Below are 13060 nucleotides of genomic sequence, written 5' to 3'. Positions count from 1 at the left end.
TATATGAAGGGCTTATTTTGCACACCATATAGCTACATAAATATTGAACCCATATGAAATACACTCACATTTTAAACAACAAAAATAAACCCAATCACTTGAATTTACAACAACAAATGTGAATAAAAAAGTGTTTTAGCTAAGAAGTATACGACCCCCATCCACTAGTATTGGGCCCCTTAGCTTCAGTTCGGAAAACCCGTGACTGGTTTGTTGTGCTTGGTCTGGTTGCCATAGTAACCGATCAGCAACATACACAATGTTACGTAACATCATCCGCATTAGACATAAAAAAAAAAAACTATGTAGCCACAATTTGTCAATTTACACGAAAATGCATACCAACACCAACACGCAACCAGACAGACAAACTAATAGATGAAAAAAATAAAATGAAAATTATAATAAATTATAAATTTAAAGTAGTAGTGATACATCTTAACTGTCAAAAAGCGATTTGCGTCAACTTTTCCATGATTTTTAATGTAACCCGAGAATGACTGTTTTTCTTTTTATTTGGGGGGTCGGGCGGCGGTGGGGGGCAGCGAAAGAACAAGATGGCTGTCCCGGGACGAGGAAACTTTTCTCGCTCTCATCTTTTTCACGCAAACACGACGATTTGCCGTCCTTAGTTGCATTTGTAGAAGAAAACAACCAAGAAACCACAACTTCAAGTTTTCTTGGGCATCTTTTTTTGGTTCTTTTTTTTGGGGGCGACGTGAGCCATTTTAGAGGCGAAGCTCGTTGGAAGGAATTTTGGGCAACGACGTCGAGTTAGGAGCCAGTTCGTCAAATGAGTAATTTGTTGTTCTTTATCAACTTTCTTAACGTGTTTTTCTGTTTCACTGTAACTTTTTTTTTGTCGTTTTGGGGGTGTTTGAGGTTTTTTTTTTCCCCTTGAAGGGAGGTTTAATATTCCAACTGTTAAACCCATCCGTGACGTATGCTTGTTTGGATTAAAAAAGTAGCCCGAGTACCATGAGCTCATCGTCTCGGGTAAAACCCCAACACGCCGCCCGCGAGGCGAGCGAGGGCATCGAGATGGACAACATCCAGCAGCAGCAACAGCAGCAACAGCAGCATCAGGATTCGACGGCCGAGGGAATCACAGCTGGCACTCCGTCCACGCCGTCCAGACAAGCCTGGAGCCGCGACAACCCAGGATTCGAGCCCGGCGACGAGATCATGGCAGCGGACTGGCCTGCAGCCAGTCCCGGGAGAAGGTCGGCGTCCTCGGCCTCCAGCAACAGCAGTTGCAGCAGCGGTCTGGGCAGCTACAACGGCGGCGGAGGAGGAGGAGGAGGAGGAGGCAGCCATCGCATGCACGGCGGAGGAGCCTACCCGAGCCCGGGTGGGGATGAGGGACAGCGGGGCAGGCGTGAGCACAGCAGCTGCATGAAGCAGATACTCCAGAAAATTAGAAGTAAGTCACAAATTGCACGTTCAAATCTGAGTTTAGTTGAAATGATTTATTCATTTTCCTTGCTTTTTAAAATTCACTTATCTCGTTGATTTATTGTAAATATCAAAATTAAATATGAAAGGTGTCAAGATGAATCGACTAATTCATCGATAATTATTTTTGATCATGACAGCAGACTGATTATGGTCATGTTGAATTAAAATCAAACATTCAAACATCTGCTTTTACTTTGGAAAACAATGATCAACATTTTTGCCTATTTATGACATTTTATGGACCAAACTAACTGAATCTTAAGTAATTTAAACTGGTGCATTTTCTGCACTTTCAATTTGAAATAATGCCCTGTTTTTGAATATTGGGCCGGAAATTAACTAATCGCCAGATTGGGCATTAAAGTCATCGTTACTTGTAACCCTAAAACATGACATATATTCATACTGATGGACCATTTCGAGTCTTCATTGAACCTACTTTTTCGGTGTTCCGATCGATTGGCCAGCGATCATCGGCCGATATTCGTGAAAACGTGAGCGTTGATTCACAATCCAAGCCGTTAAGGCTATGGTTTGCATTCGGGCTAAAAACATTTGAAAAATACTCTAATTGCATTTTGATGAGTTTTCTGGCACATTATGCCCCCCCCCCCCAAAGGCCATATTTATTTATTGGAAAACTACTTCGTCTCCCCCGTTGCAGTTCTGTGGGGCACGGAGTTGATGGAGGACAACGACAGCAGTCGAGAGCGCTACCTATGGAACGTTTTGAGAGAGATGCTCACTTACGTCGCCTTCCTCATCACCGTTTGCGTTCGTAAGTAACCGATTTAAACCTGTAACTTCACCGGCGACCCGAGATCACCAGCAATGAGTTGAGCAGACGCAGAATAATGCAAGCACAGGGATTAAATTACCCAACGAGACAGAAAATTGAGAGCATATGCATCTGAAATGTGCTGGATGATCACAGTGATATTGGCCTCTTTTCTTTTTGCTGCTTCAGTGAAAAAAAAATAAAAAAATGTCAACGTGTGGTTAAGGGCGGTTCAGGAAAATGTTTCCTGGCACATTATGCCATGCAAGGCAGGAGAAGTTGCTCTCTTTTATACAGACTTGCATTGTGTAAAGGAAAGCCTCTTTCACATCCGATGATGATATAATTGAAATTTTTGCATTTCTTTTTTTTTTTTATATTATTCCTGAATATTTTTTTTGTTGCTGACAAACTCCTGCTCTACACTTTAGCCCATGTATCCGTAATTTATTAAAAATAAGTGGAAATGTGAACATTTATAGAAGTTGGTATACAGTACGCATTTCAGGTTAGGGCCCGCTGTGCCCCTAGTAAAAAAAAATAATAATAAAAAAAAAAAAATTAGTCTGGGGCCCTGACTTTTGTGTGCGGGATCCTCTGTGTAGATCAAGTGTATTTAAACGTGTATATTTGTGTGTGTTTGAAACGGTGTGCAGTGACGTACGGGATGGTGAGCACCAACATGTATTATTACACCAAAGTCATGTCGCAGCTTTTCCTGGACACGCCCCTTTCACCTGGAGAGCCGGCCACATTTCGGAGCCTTTCAACTATGGAAGACTTCTGGAAGGTGCGTCACAAGGTTACCGCAAACAGCTCATAGTGCAGCATAGACGAGATCAAGGGTGGGCAAAGTGTGACCCTAGGACCATTTTATACAATATTAATTTATCGTATTCATAGTTGTTTGATTGGTGGAATTTTATTTAAAAAAAATAATATTACATACAGTACAGTAATGTCCTTGCTATTCACAGGTTAGTGGAAATATGCATGTACCCTAAAAAATTTTTTTTATAAATGGCTATGTTAATAGTTGTAAGCAAACAAGAGATAATCACACCATTTTACAATCTTCCTAAAAAAAAAAAATCTTAGAGATGATTTCATTGTGGATTTTTTTTTTATGAAAGTAAGCATTTACATGGAGATAGCTTCCACCAACAACCAATGCTAAACTTGCTCCTCTCTGACCAAGCCTCTCCCTCAGTTGGGACATATAACATATATATATATATTTATATATATAACTTACAGTATAGTTCCACCCCCAAATTATTATTATTTTTTAATTAATAAATTTGTGAAATGTGAACTCCAACTATTCAGTTTGTAAAATACAATTTAAAATATATTTATATATTATCATGTTTTATTTATATCATTGAAATATTGGTTAATTGATTTATTGTAAATACCCAGACCATTTGACTTTTTTGGATAACTCCAGTACATTCATATTTCCCCGTCCTCCTAGTTCACAGAAGGACCTTTTCTCAACGGTATGTACTGGGAAGTGTGGTACAACAACAAGAGCCTGCCCGAGAACCACACTCTCATCTTCTACGAGAACCTCCTACTCGGGGTGCCTCGTCTCCGGCAGGTCAAGGTCCGCAACGAATCTTGCAGCGTGCACGAGGACCTGCGCGACCAGGTCCGAGACTGCTACGACGTCTACACGCGCGCCAACGAGGACACCGCCCCCTTCGGGCCCGGGAACGGGACGGCGTGGACGCACGTGGCGGAGGCCGGCGCCAACGGGAGTAGCCACTGGGGTCGAGTGTCCAAATATGGCGGCGGGGGATATTACCAAGACCTGTCCCGGACCAGGGAGGAGTCGGCGGTCCAGCTGCGCTTTCTCAAAGACCACCTGTGGCTCGACAGAGGCACCCGAGCCGTCTTCCTCGACTTCGCCGTCTACAATGGTAACATCAACCTCTTCTGCATTGTCAGGTGAGAATCGTTTATATGAAAGCACGCATTTATTACGAGTTTAACAATGTGTAGCGTAGCGAGGTGTTTACGATGGAATGACTTTAACATCGTTTGCCAGGTTGTTGGTTGAGTTCCCGGCGACTGGCGGGGTGGTGACGTCCTGGCAGTTCCAGACGGTGCGTCTGATCCGATACGTGTCCGGCTGGGACCACTTTGTGGGCCTGTGCGAGGTCATGTTCTGCCTCTTCATCCTCTACTACGTGGTCGAGGAGGCGCTCGAGATCCGCATCCACCGCCTGCATTATTTCAGGAATCTGTGGAACTGTTTGGATGTCTTCATCGTCACTGTACGTATCTGGTTATTTAGAATATTCCTCAAATAGTGGCTGTTCCTTTTTTAGCGATCTCCAGGTGAATGTTCCCGTGTGGATTGGCACGACCCGTCATGGTTCACGGGTTTCTGGGTTTGGTCATGTGACAAACAAGCTGAGCCTTTAGGCACTGTGATGTCATTTTCACTCGACAGCAAGTGGCAAAATGGCCGCCCCCTGAGATGGATAAAAATGGATGGACTCGCAGAAATATTTCAAGCCTAACTAAGATTTATGTCGGTTTTTTTACATGACAAATTCCAATTTATTCTTTTTTTTTTTGTTGATACTTTTAACACAAACCTACCAAATAAACCATACATGATACATATGCATTACTCTAATAAAGTCTATTTATTTGAAATGCATAATCCAGGTTTATGTATTTAGTATTAATTTAGTATAATTACTCTAGTCTAAATGAATAATAATGAGAGTGTTTATTTAAAATACATAAAGTATATTGTTTGAAATGCATAATAATCAGGTTACCGATACGCGATAAATATACTGTGAAAAACACTTATGTCCATTTTAGTCCCCATTTTTTCAATTTTTATGTTTTTGGGATGAAACTGACTGCAGACATCCCAAAAATGTAAAAATTATAAAAAAATATTTAATTAATTATGCTTTATTAATTCTAAATACATAAACTTTAGGATTATGCATTTCAAATAAATAGACTTTATTAGACTAATGAATATGTATCATACAAGTTTCATTTGGTAGGTTTGTGTTAATATTATTATTATTATTATTTAGTAAATGGGAATTATGTAAAAAAAAAATATCTTAAAATAGGCTTGAAATATTTCTGCGAGTGTGGATTTTGCTGTTTAATTCATTATCCACAAACAATATTAATCAGAACGCTGTGTTTAGACTAGTGGGGGTGCGTAGAACATATTATTGTATATAACATTTTTGACTTGACTACCCTTTAAAAAAAATACACACCTCATCTAAACTAAACCCAATGTTCTCTTTACCAGTTGGCAACATTATTATTATTTATTTGCCTAAACCGCCTCATTTCTCTGTAATATATATATCATATAATAATATATATATGATATTCAATGTTCATCACAAGGCTGTCGTCGATTCTCCTTTTGCAGCTGAGTGTGGTGGCCATCATCATGAACATAACAAGAACAGCCATGGTCAGCCACCTGCTCAAGACCCTGCTGGAGAACCACACAACTCACCCCACTTTCGAACCCCTGGCCAACCTGCAGCTTCAGTTCAACAACGTGGTGGCGGTCATCGTCTTCTTTTCCTGGGTTAAGGTATGTGTCACTGTACGGAGTGGAGGACCCAAATGCAGGGAGGCAGGAGAACCAAAAACACGGTAACCGAGGTACTGGGTGAACAAAACCAACAAAGATCTGAAAAGAGACCAAAAAATCAAAGTAACATCAAAACACCAGTGGTGACAGCGACAATGATCCAACAAGGACTGACCAAAACCAGGGAACTCAATACATACACACTAACGACACCACAAGACACACCTGGGGCAAGATACAAGATAAGTGGCTGAGGGCGCGGATTGGTTGACACGAGGAAGGGCGGGATTACACTCAACAAGACCAAGGGAGACACACAACCAAAAACAGAAACCAAACATGACAGTATGCATGTCGACTCCAGTATTTTGACTTGAATGAAAAGAATGTGCTTATTACCTCCACCAAGGACCTTTTTTTTTTTTTTACATCGGTGAGAATACAGCTGTAATATTACAATAAAAAAAAATCACAATTTAACAATAATTGTATTGTTCTTGCAATCACGTTGAAATTTTAATATAATGCAATTTTTTTTAAACTTAATTTTTTTTTAACTTTTTTATTTTTTTAAACTATTTTATTTATTTTTAACTTTTTTTTTTTTTTACATCGGTGAGAATACAGCTGTAATATTACAATAAAAAAAAATCACAATTTAACAATAATTGTATTGTTCTTGCAATCAAGTTGAAATTTTAATATAATGCAATTTTTTTGTAACTTTTTTATTTTATTTTTAAACTTTATTTTTTTGTAACTTTTTTATTTTTTTTAAACTTTTTTATTTTATTTTTTTTAAACTTTTTTATTTTATTTTTTAAAGGCAGTGTTGAAAAGAAGTTGTAGTTTTATGACAATGAAAATGTAATAGCGCGAGTCTATAGTTGACATTCCAATCACTTCCCTCAGCTCTTCAAGTTTATCAACTTCAACAAGACCATGAGTCAGCTGACGGGCACCATGTCTCGCTGTGCCAAGGACCTGGTTGGTTTCGCCATCATGTTCTTCATCATCTTCCTGGCGTACGCCCAGCTGGCCTACCTGCTCTTTGGAACCCAAGTCAACGACTTCAGCACTTTCCAGGCCAGCATGTGAGCGCAGCAATCACTTCAAGGACGCATACCATCCGCCGTATTTCCTCAAGTGCTTCTTGAATAACACATGGTTGTGATTGCCCATTTGAAATTCCGTTGCTAAACAAAACAGCAGCACCAAATCTATAGCGATTCCACCATGTGTCCAATACAAAATAATAAACCTCTCAATTAATTGTTGTGTGTGTCATCCACTAACAACAACTAAAAAAAAAACAATTGGCTGTAATTACCCATTTGAACTCTGTTGCTAACCAAAACAGCTGCCCCATTGTAATTATTTGAAATAAATTTGCTTAGGTAATGTAGGAAAATGTATTTCATGAAAATATGACTGTGTTTGTGTAGTTTTACTCAATTCCGAATCATCTTGGGAGACTTTGAATTCTCTGAGATCGAGGAGGCCAACCCGGTGCTGGGGCCCGTCTACTTCACCACCTTCATCTTCTTCATCTTCTTCATCCTCATGGTGAGCAAGCACTTTGCGTAACCAATTCAAAACATCTCCTCCGTACTCTCCACTGACACGTCGTCGCGTCTTCAACGCAGAACATGTTCTTGGCCATCATCAACGACACGTACTCTGAGGTGAAGGCGGACATGTCTCAGCAGAGGTCTGACATGGAGATGAGCGACCTCATCAAGAAGGTAAAAGAGGCTTCTTTTGCTTTTTTTTTTTTTTAGCCGGCATCAAGTTAAGGAACCCGTGGCTTAAAAAAAAAATGCTCCCGTCAGGGTTGTAACAAAGCCTTGATGAAGCTCAGGCTGAAGAAGACGGCGGTGGACGACATCTCGGACAGCCTGCGTCAGGCTGGAGGCAAGCTCAACTTGGATGAACTCAGACAGCATTTAAAAGGGTGAGCTTGTTACCTCCACCAAGGGCCGGGTTATTTCAATTGGTGTTCATTCATTCAGACAGAATTTTTGTGAGAACGTAAGTTATTTTAACATAATTAATTTGTGATTTCATGAGGAAAAAAAATGATGTTAAATTATGATGGGAAAAGTTGTAATGCCATAAGATTTTTTTTTTTTTAAATAGAACAAGAATAATGTGAAAAAAGGTTGTAACATAATGAGGAAAAAAATCTAAAAGAAAAGGCATTGTAATTAAATAAATGACATTTTACAGGAAAGAAAATCACAATATTAGTAGAAAAAAGTGCAATATTACAAGAATAAATCACATTCTTTGGATAATAAATGTGATACTGTGAGGAAATTGTAATATTGTGTGCATAGGTGGGATTTTGTAAGAAAGAAGTTGAAAGCAAGAAAATAAGGTACATTTGGGAAATTTTTCTTAATTTTATAGCTATAAAGTTGTAATATTAGTAGCAAAAAAAATTTGAATTTTATGGGGAAAATGTTAATTTTATAAGATTAATTTGAAATATTGTGAGAGTCTTGATTTGATTTAAAAAGTCATTTTATGAGAATTGAAATGTAAAAAATTTTTTTTTTTAGTTTTGCAAGAAAAAAAGTGGATTTTTTTTTTTACGTAAACAAAATTAGAAGAAAAAATTATAATTTTGAAGAAAAAAAACCCTGTGAATGGCAATAAAAGAATATCTACAAGTAACTGACACCCATGTCAGGCTTACTAATTGACTTTAGATGCCACAAGATGGCAGCAAAGGACTATTTTTGTCTAATAAATGCTCCCTTAATGACTTCAATTGTTCCTTTGGCACAAAGATGCAGCAAAATGGCACCAAAGCAACATTATTATTGTACAGAAACAACAAATACGTTTAGATAATAGTAACTTTCATGCGATTATTGTATTTCATATGACTCTCATTGTTGGTGTTGCCTTGGCACAGGAAGGGCCACACGGATGCAGAGATCCAGGCCATCTTTGCCAAGTACGACCACGACGGTGACCAGGAGCTGACGGAACACGAACACCAGCAGATGAGAGACGACCTGGAGAAGGAGCGAGTAAGTACAAAGACCGCCAAGCACTCTCCTCGGGGGCTCATGATGAGCCGTAGCATCAAAACGGAGACTAACATGTTTTGGCATGGAAGAAAGACACTAAAACAAAATGGTGGACCACAACAAAAATGTTTTCTTCCTAACATTTTTTTTCACATTATGACTTTGTTCTCATCACATTATAGCTTTTTTTTTTATTGTATTGTTTTCATTCTAATGATATTACAACTTTTCAAGTTACAACAAAAAGTTTTCAATTTTAATGTCACATCTTGTCACTGCCTAATGAAAAACAGAGCGAAAAGCATTTGAAGTGAATCCAAAAACATCAAGGTTAAAAAAAGAAAACACTTCAGTTTTGTTTTTGTTAAAAAAAAGGCAATTTTATGTAATATGTATAAAAAGTTGCAAGTTCCAATATTGCAAGAAAAAAGTCATAATTGTACTTTTTTTCAGTTGTAATATTACCAATGCAATTTTTATGAGAACTAAGGTGTAATGTAAAAAAAAAAAAACATACTATTGAAGGAAAACCCTTAAAAAAATTTTTTTTATAGAGATGTCATAAGGATTGAGAAAAAAAGTCATAATTTTGTATGAAATAAATCTGGCTTTTTATTTTGGCGTGTGGTGATTTTGCGAGAAAGAAATTGTGTTTTTATAATAACAAAGTTATTGTACTATTGTGAAAAAATTGTCGTTATATTACAAGAAAATAAGTCACAATGTTATCCCTGTAATTTAACCAGAATAAATAAAGTAACATTATAAGACGAGAGTTCACATTTTCAAATAACGTTTTTTTTGTCTTTTGTATGAGGAAAAAACGTGTAGTGTTGCTGAACAAGTTTTGTAAGATTGCAAGAAAATAGTAGTTACATTATATGAGATTTTTTTTGTGATTTTACAAGAATTTTTTTTTTTTCCCCCCAAGAATAATGTTTTGGGAGATAGCGGCCAGGGCCCGACTTTTTTTTTTCATGTTTCGGATTAAGAGAAAAAACTTCCACAATTTGGAGATTGGTGCTTGTTTATTTAAAGCTATTAAAAAAACAAAAAACATTTTCAGTCAGTGGTGAGCGCGAAGTGACCCCGAGTGCATTTGCAGGACGACTTGGATCTGGAGCGCAACTCTCTGACCCGAGCGTGCAGCGGGCGCAGCCTGCCGCCCCGCGGCCAGGACGACTCGGAGGAGGACGACGACGAGGACAGCGGGCACAGCTCGCGGCGCCGCGGCAGCAGCTCGGGCGGCGTCTCTTACGAGGAGTTCCAAGTGTACGGCGCGCTCGAAGCGAGGGGGGGGGGGTGGATGGGGGGGTCGATTGGCTGGCGTCCGTCGCGTGACGGCCGTGTTGTCGTTGACAGTCTGGTGAGACGCGTGGACAGGATGGAGCACTCCATCGGCAGCATCGTGTCCAAGATCGACGCCGTCATCGTCAAGCTGGAGGCCATGGAGAGGGTCACCGTCAAGAGGAGGGATGTGTTGGGAAGGCTCTTCGAAGGAGCCATGGAGGTATGGCGTTCATTCGTGTCGGCCGCAAGAACAGACCCTACTTTGAAACCCTAACCGTAGTTTAAAAGGCTAATTTGAAACCCCCCAAAAGAGTTTTAAAACCCACTTTGAAAGCCTAACTCTAATTTAAAACTCTTAAGCCTAGTTTGAAATCCTACTTTGAAACGCTAACCCTAACCTTTACTCTACTTTGAAACCCTAGTCCTGGTTTTAAACCGTACTTTAAAATCCTAACCCTAGTTTAAAAACTCAAATTTGAACCCCCAACCCTACTTTCCAAACCCAATTGGAAAACCTGACACAACTTTGAAACTACATTTAAACCCTAAGCCTACTTTAAAACCCCAGTTTGAAACTATAGCCCACATTTGAAACCCCAACCTTACTTTTAAAACCCGATTTGAAACCCTACTTTGAAATTCAAACCCTACTTAGAAACACTAACCCTAGTTACACTACTTTTAAACTCTAATTTGAAACCCCAATTTGAAACCTTAATCCTAATTTGAAAATCTAAACCTACTTTTGAACTCTAGTTTAAAACACTAACAGAAGTTTCAAACACTACTTTGTAACTCTAACCCTAATTTGAAACCCTAACCCTAATTTGAAAACCTAACTCTAGTTTTGTTTGTGTTGAATATTTTAACTACTGTAAAGTTGTTTATGTAACTTGGTTTTTGTGATCGTATACATGCTAGATGCATGGTGTTGATGCTTTATGATCATTCTCTTTGTCATCTTTACGCAATTACAAATTGTGTTTGTAATTGCTAAGTTAGCTAACTGTGTTAGCTAGCTTCTGGCACTGTAGCACAATTTAAAATATCCTTGTAATATTAAAGCTTTAGTCTTTTCAAATACAACTTTTTTTTTCTTGAAATGTAACAAGTTCTTTCTTGTACAAATAAGTTTGTCAAATAATTTGTCAAATAATTTGTAACTGCGCGTTGTCAAAAGGAGCGCGGCGGCGGTCGTGACGCTCACACAGTTCGCTAACAGTGTTAGCTAACACAGTTAACTTCTAGCACTGTAGCACAATTTAAAATATCCTTGTAATATTAAAGCTTTAGTCTTTTCAAATACAACTTTTTTTTTTCTTGCAATGTAACAACTTTCTCGTACAAATAAGTTTGTCAAATAATTTGTAACTGCGCGTTGTCAAAAGGAGCGCGGCGGCGGCGGCCGTGACGCCGACGCTCACAGCGAGCAGGAGCGTCTGGTGAGGGAGGAATTGGAGCGCTGGGAGTCGGACGACGTCTCCTCGCAGGTGGGCCACCCCGGCGGGGCCACGCCGCGTCCCCGTCCCCGCCCCCCTTCCTCGCTGTCCCTGGATGCCGCGGACGCCAACGGAAGTGCTCACGTATGAAAAGCAAGGTAACACTTTTTTTTTTTTTAAGACACTTAAAGGGATTCGTTGGTTGCGAACAAATCAGAGCAATTACGACAACGGCAGTAGTCACCTTCATGCACTGACAGTACGGCTGAGGTTCACTTGACATCAAGTCACAAAAACAGCAATATTTGATTATTCGCGTCGGGCAAATGAAGGAATGACGAAGGACTGGTATGATGGACCGCCGAGATGAAAAGAAGTGAAATGCTCGACCAATTGAGTCAGACAGAGAATCTAAAGTGTGCTCACTCCATTTTGTCATTTGAGAGTGAGATTTATGTCTTGTACTGATCATCACCATTTGCAAAAATGGCTCCCTTCCTATGTTAAAATTGCAACGGAATCCGATTTAGATCAGTTTTCATCGGAACGATATGCCTTGTCCCTATTCATCTCTGCACTTAACTTAAAAATGGCCAAAATGGAGTTAGCCCACTCTAGTTTTCAGTGGCTGTATTGTGAGAAAATAAGTGCGAAAGAAAAATAAAGTCTTAGTATTACAATAACCATGAAAGAATATTGTGAGAAAAGGGTTATGTTATGGGAATATTTGTCTTCTTTGGTACGAGAATCTTTAGAAAGTTTTTTTTTTTTTTTTAAAGTTGAAATAATACGAGAATTAAGTTGTATGTTTGACATTTTGTGAAAATTAAGTTGTATTTTTTTAGGGGAAAAAAGTTTTTTTCCCCTCCAAAAACAAAGTGGTCATTCTTTTGGAGGAAAAAAAAATATTATGTGGAAAAAAGTCATATATGTATGAGAATAAAGTGATATTATGAAAAAAATAAAACATGAAATCTTAGAAGAAAAAAAAGTTTATATTGTCAATTTTTGAGAATAAAATGTAAATTTCGGAGAAGTCATAATATATATATATATATTTTTTTAAAGCCTGCAAACTGTTACTACAAAAAAAATCTCATGAACTTCTATTTTGCAATATTCCAATTTGACTCTTGTACTAGTATGAGAAACAAAAGTTGTACTTTTATAACTAACATCCTGTCAAATATATTTTTCTCATAAAATCATGACTTTTTTCATAACCCAACCTTTTTCTTGCAATATAAAGAAATCTCATAAAACGACAACTTTATTCTCGTAATATCAATAATCTGTGTAACGTATCCTCAAACTTGTATTCTACTATTTGTATCCTTTTTTTTTTTTGTAGCAAACATCCTAAAATGTGGCTTGGCTATATTTTTTTGCACACATTCATTCATCCAGCACATTGTCATGTTTGAACACATACCAAAAGAAGCACCTTTTTTAAAAA

General features: G+C 38.4%; 1 protein-coding gene across 1 annotated transcript; it reads left to right on the top strand.

Annotated features, from left to right (window-relative positions):
• The first annotated feature begins 523 nt into the window (after positions 1-523).
• On the top strand, positions 524-12364 carry pkd2 (polycystic kidney disease 2). Its single transcript, XM_086083620.1, has 14 exons — positions 524-1423; positions 2123-2236; positions 2893-3026; positions 3714-4189; positions 4290-4518; positions 5664-5834; positions 6747-6928; positions 7280-7400; positions 7481-7579; positions 7667-7788; positions 8758-8875; positions 9981-10147; positions 10238-10385; positions 11554-12364. Exons 1-14 carry the CDS (start codon positions 979-981, stop codon positions 11752-11754), a joined length of 2727 nt encoding a protein of 908 aa, XP_085939746.1. The 5' UTR covers positions 524-978; the 3' UTR covers positions 11755-12364.
• The last annotated feature ends 696 nt before the right edge of the window (positions 12365-13060 follow it).

This window comes from Leptonotus elevatus, chromosome 8, assembly GCF_054856555.1.
Source record: "Leptonotus elevatus isolate MCC_2025b chromosome 8, RoL_Lele_1.0, whole genome shotgun sequence".
In the NCBI taxonomy this organism is placed as follows: Eukaryota; Metazoa; Chordata; class Actinopteri; order Syngnathiformes; family Syngnathidae; genus Leptonotus; species Leptonotus elevatus.
The sequence above is the reverse complement of the archived record's forward strand: the minus strand, read 5'-3'. Positions and strand labels throughout refer to the sequence as shown.

Bases quoted from the DNA above. Each gene is read 5' to 3' on its own strand.
- pkd2 (XM_086083620.1), top strand. From the start codon at position 979: ATGAGCTCATCGTCTCGGGTAAAACCCCAACACGCCGCCCGCGAGGCG. The intron at 1,424-2,122 runs GTAAGTCACAAA...CCCCCGTTGCAG, and splicing joins GATACTCCAGAAAATTAGAA to TTCTGTGGGGCACGGAGTTG. The intron at 4,519-5,663 runs GTACGTATCTGG...CTCCTTTTGCAG, and splicing joins TGGATGTCTTCATCGTCACT to CTGAGTGTGGTGGCCATCAT.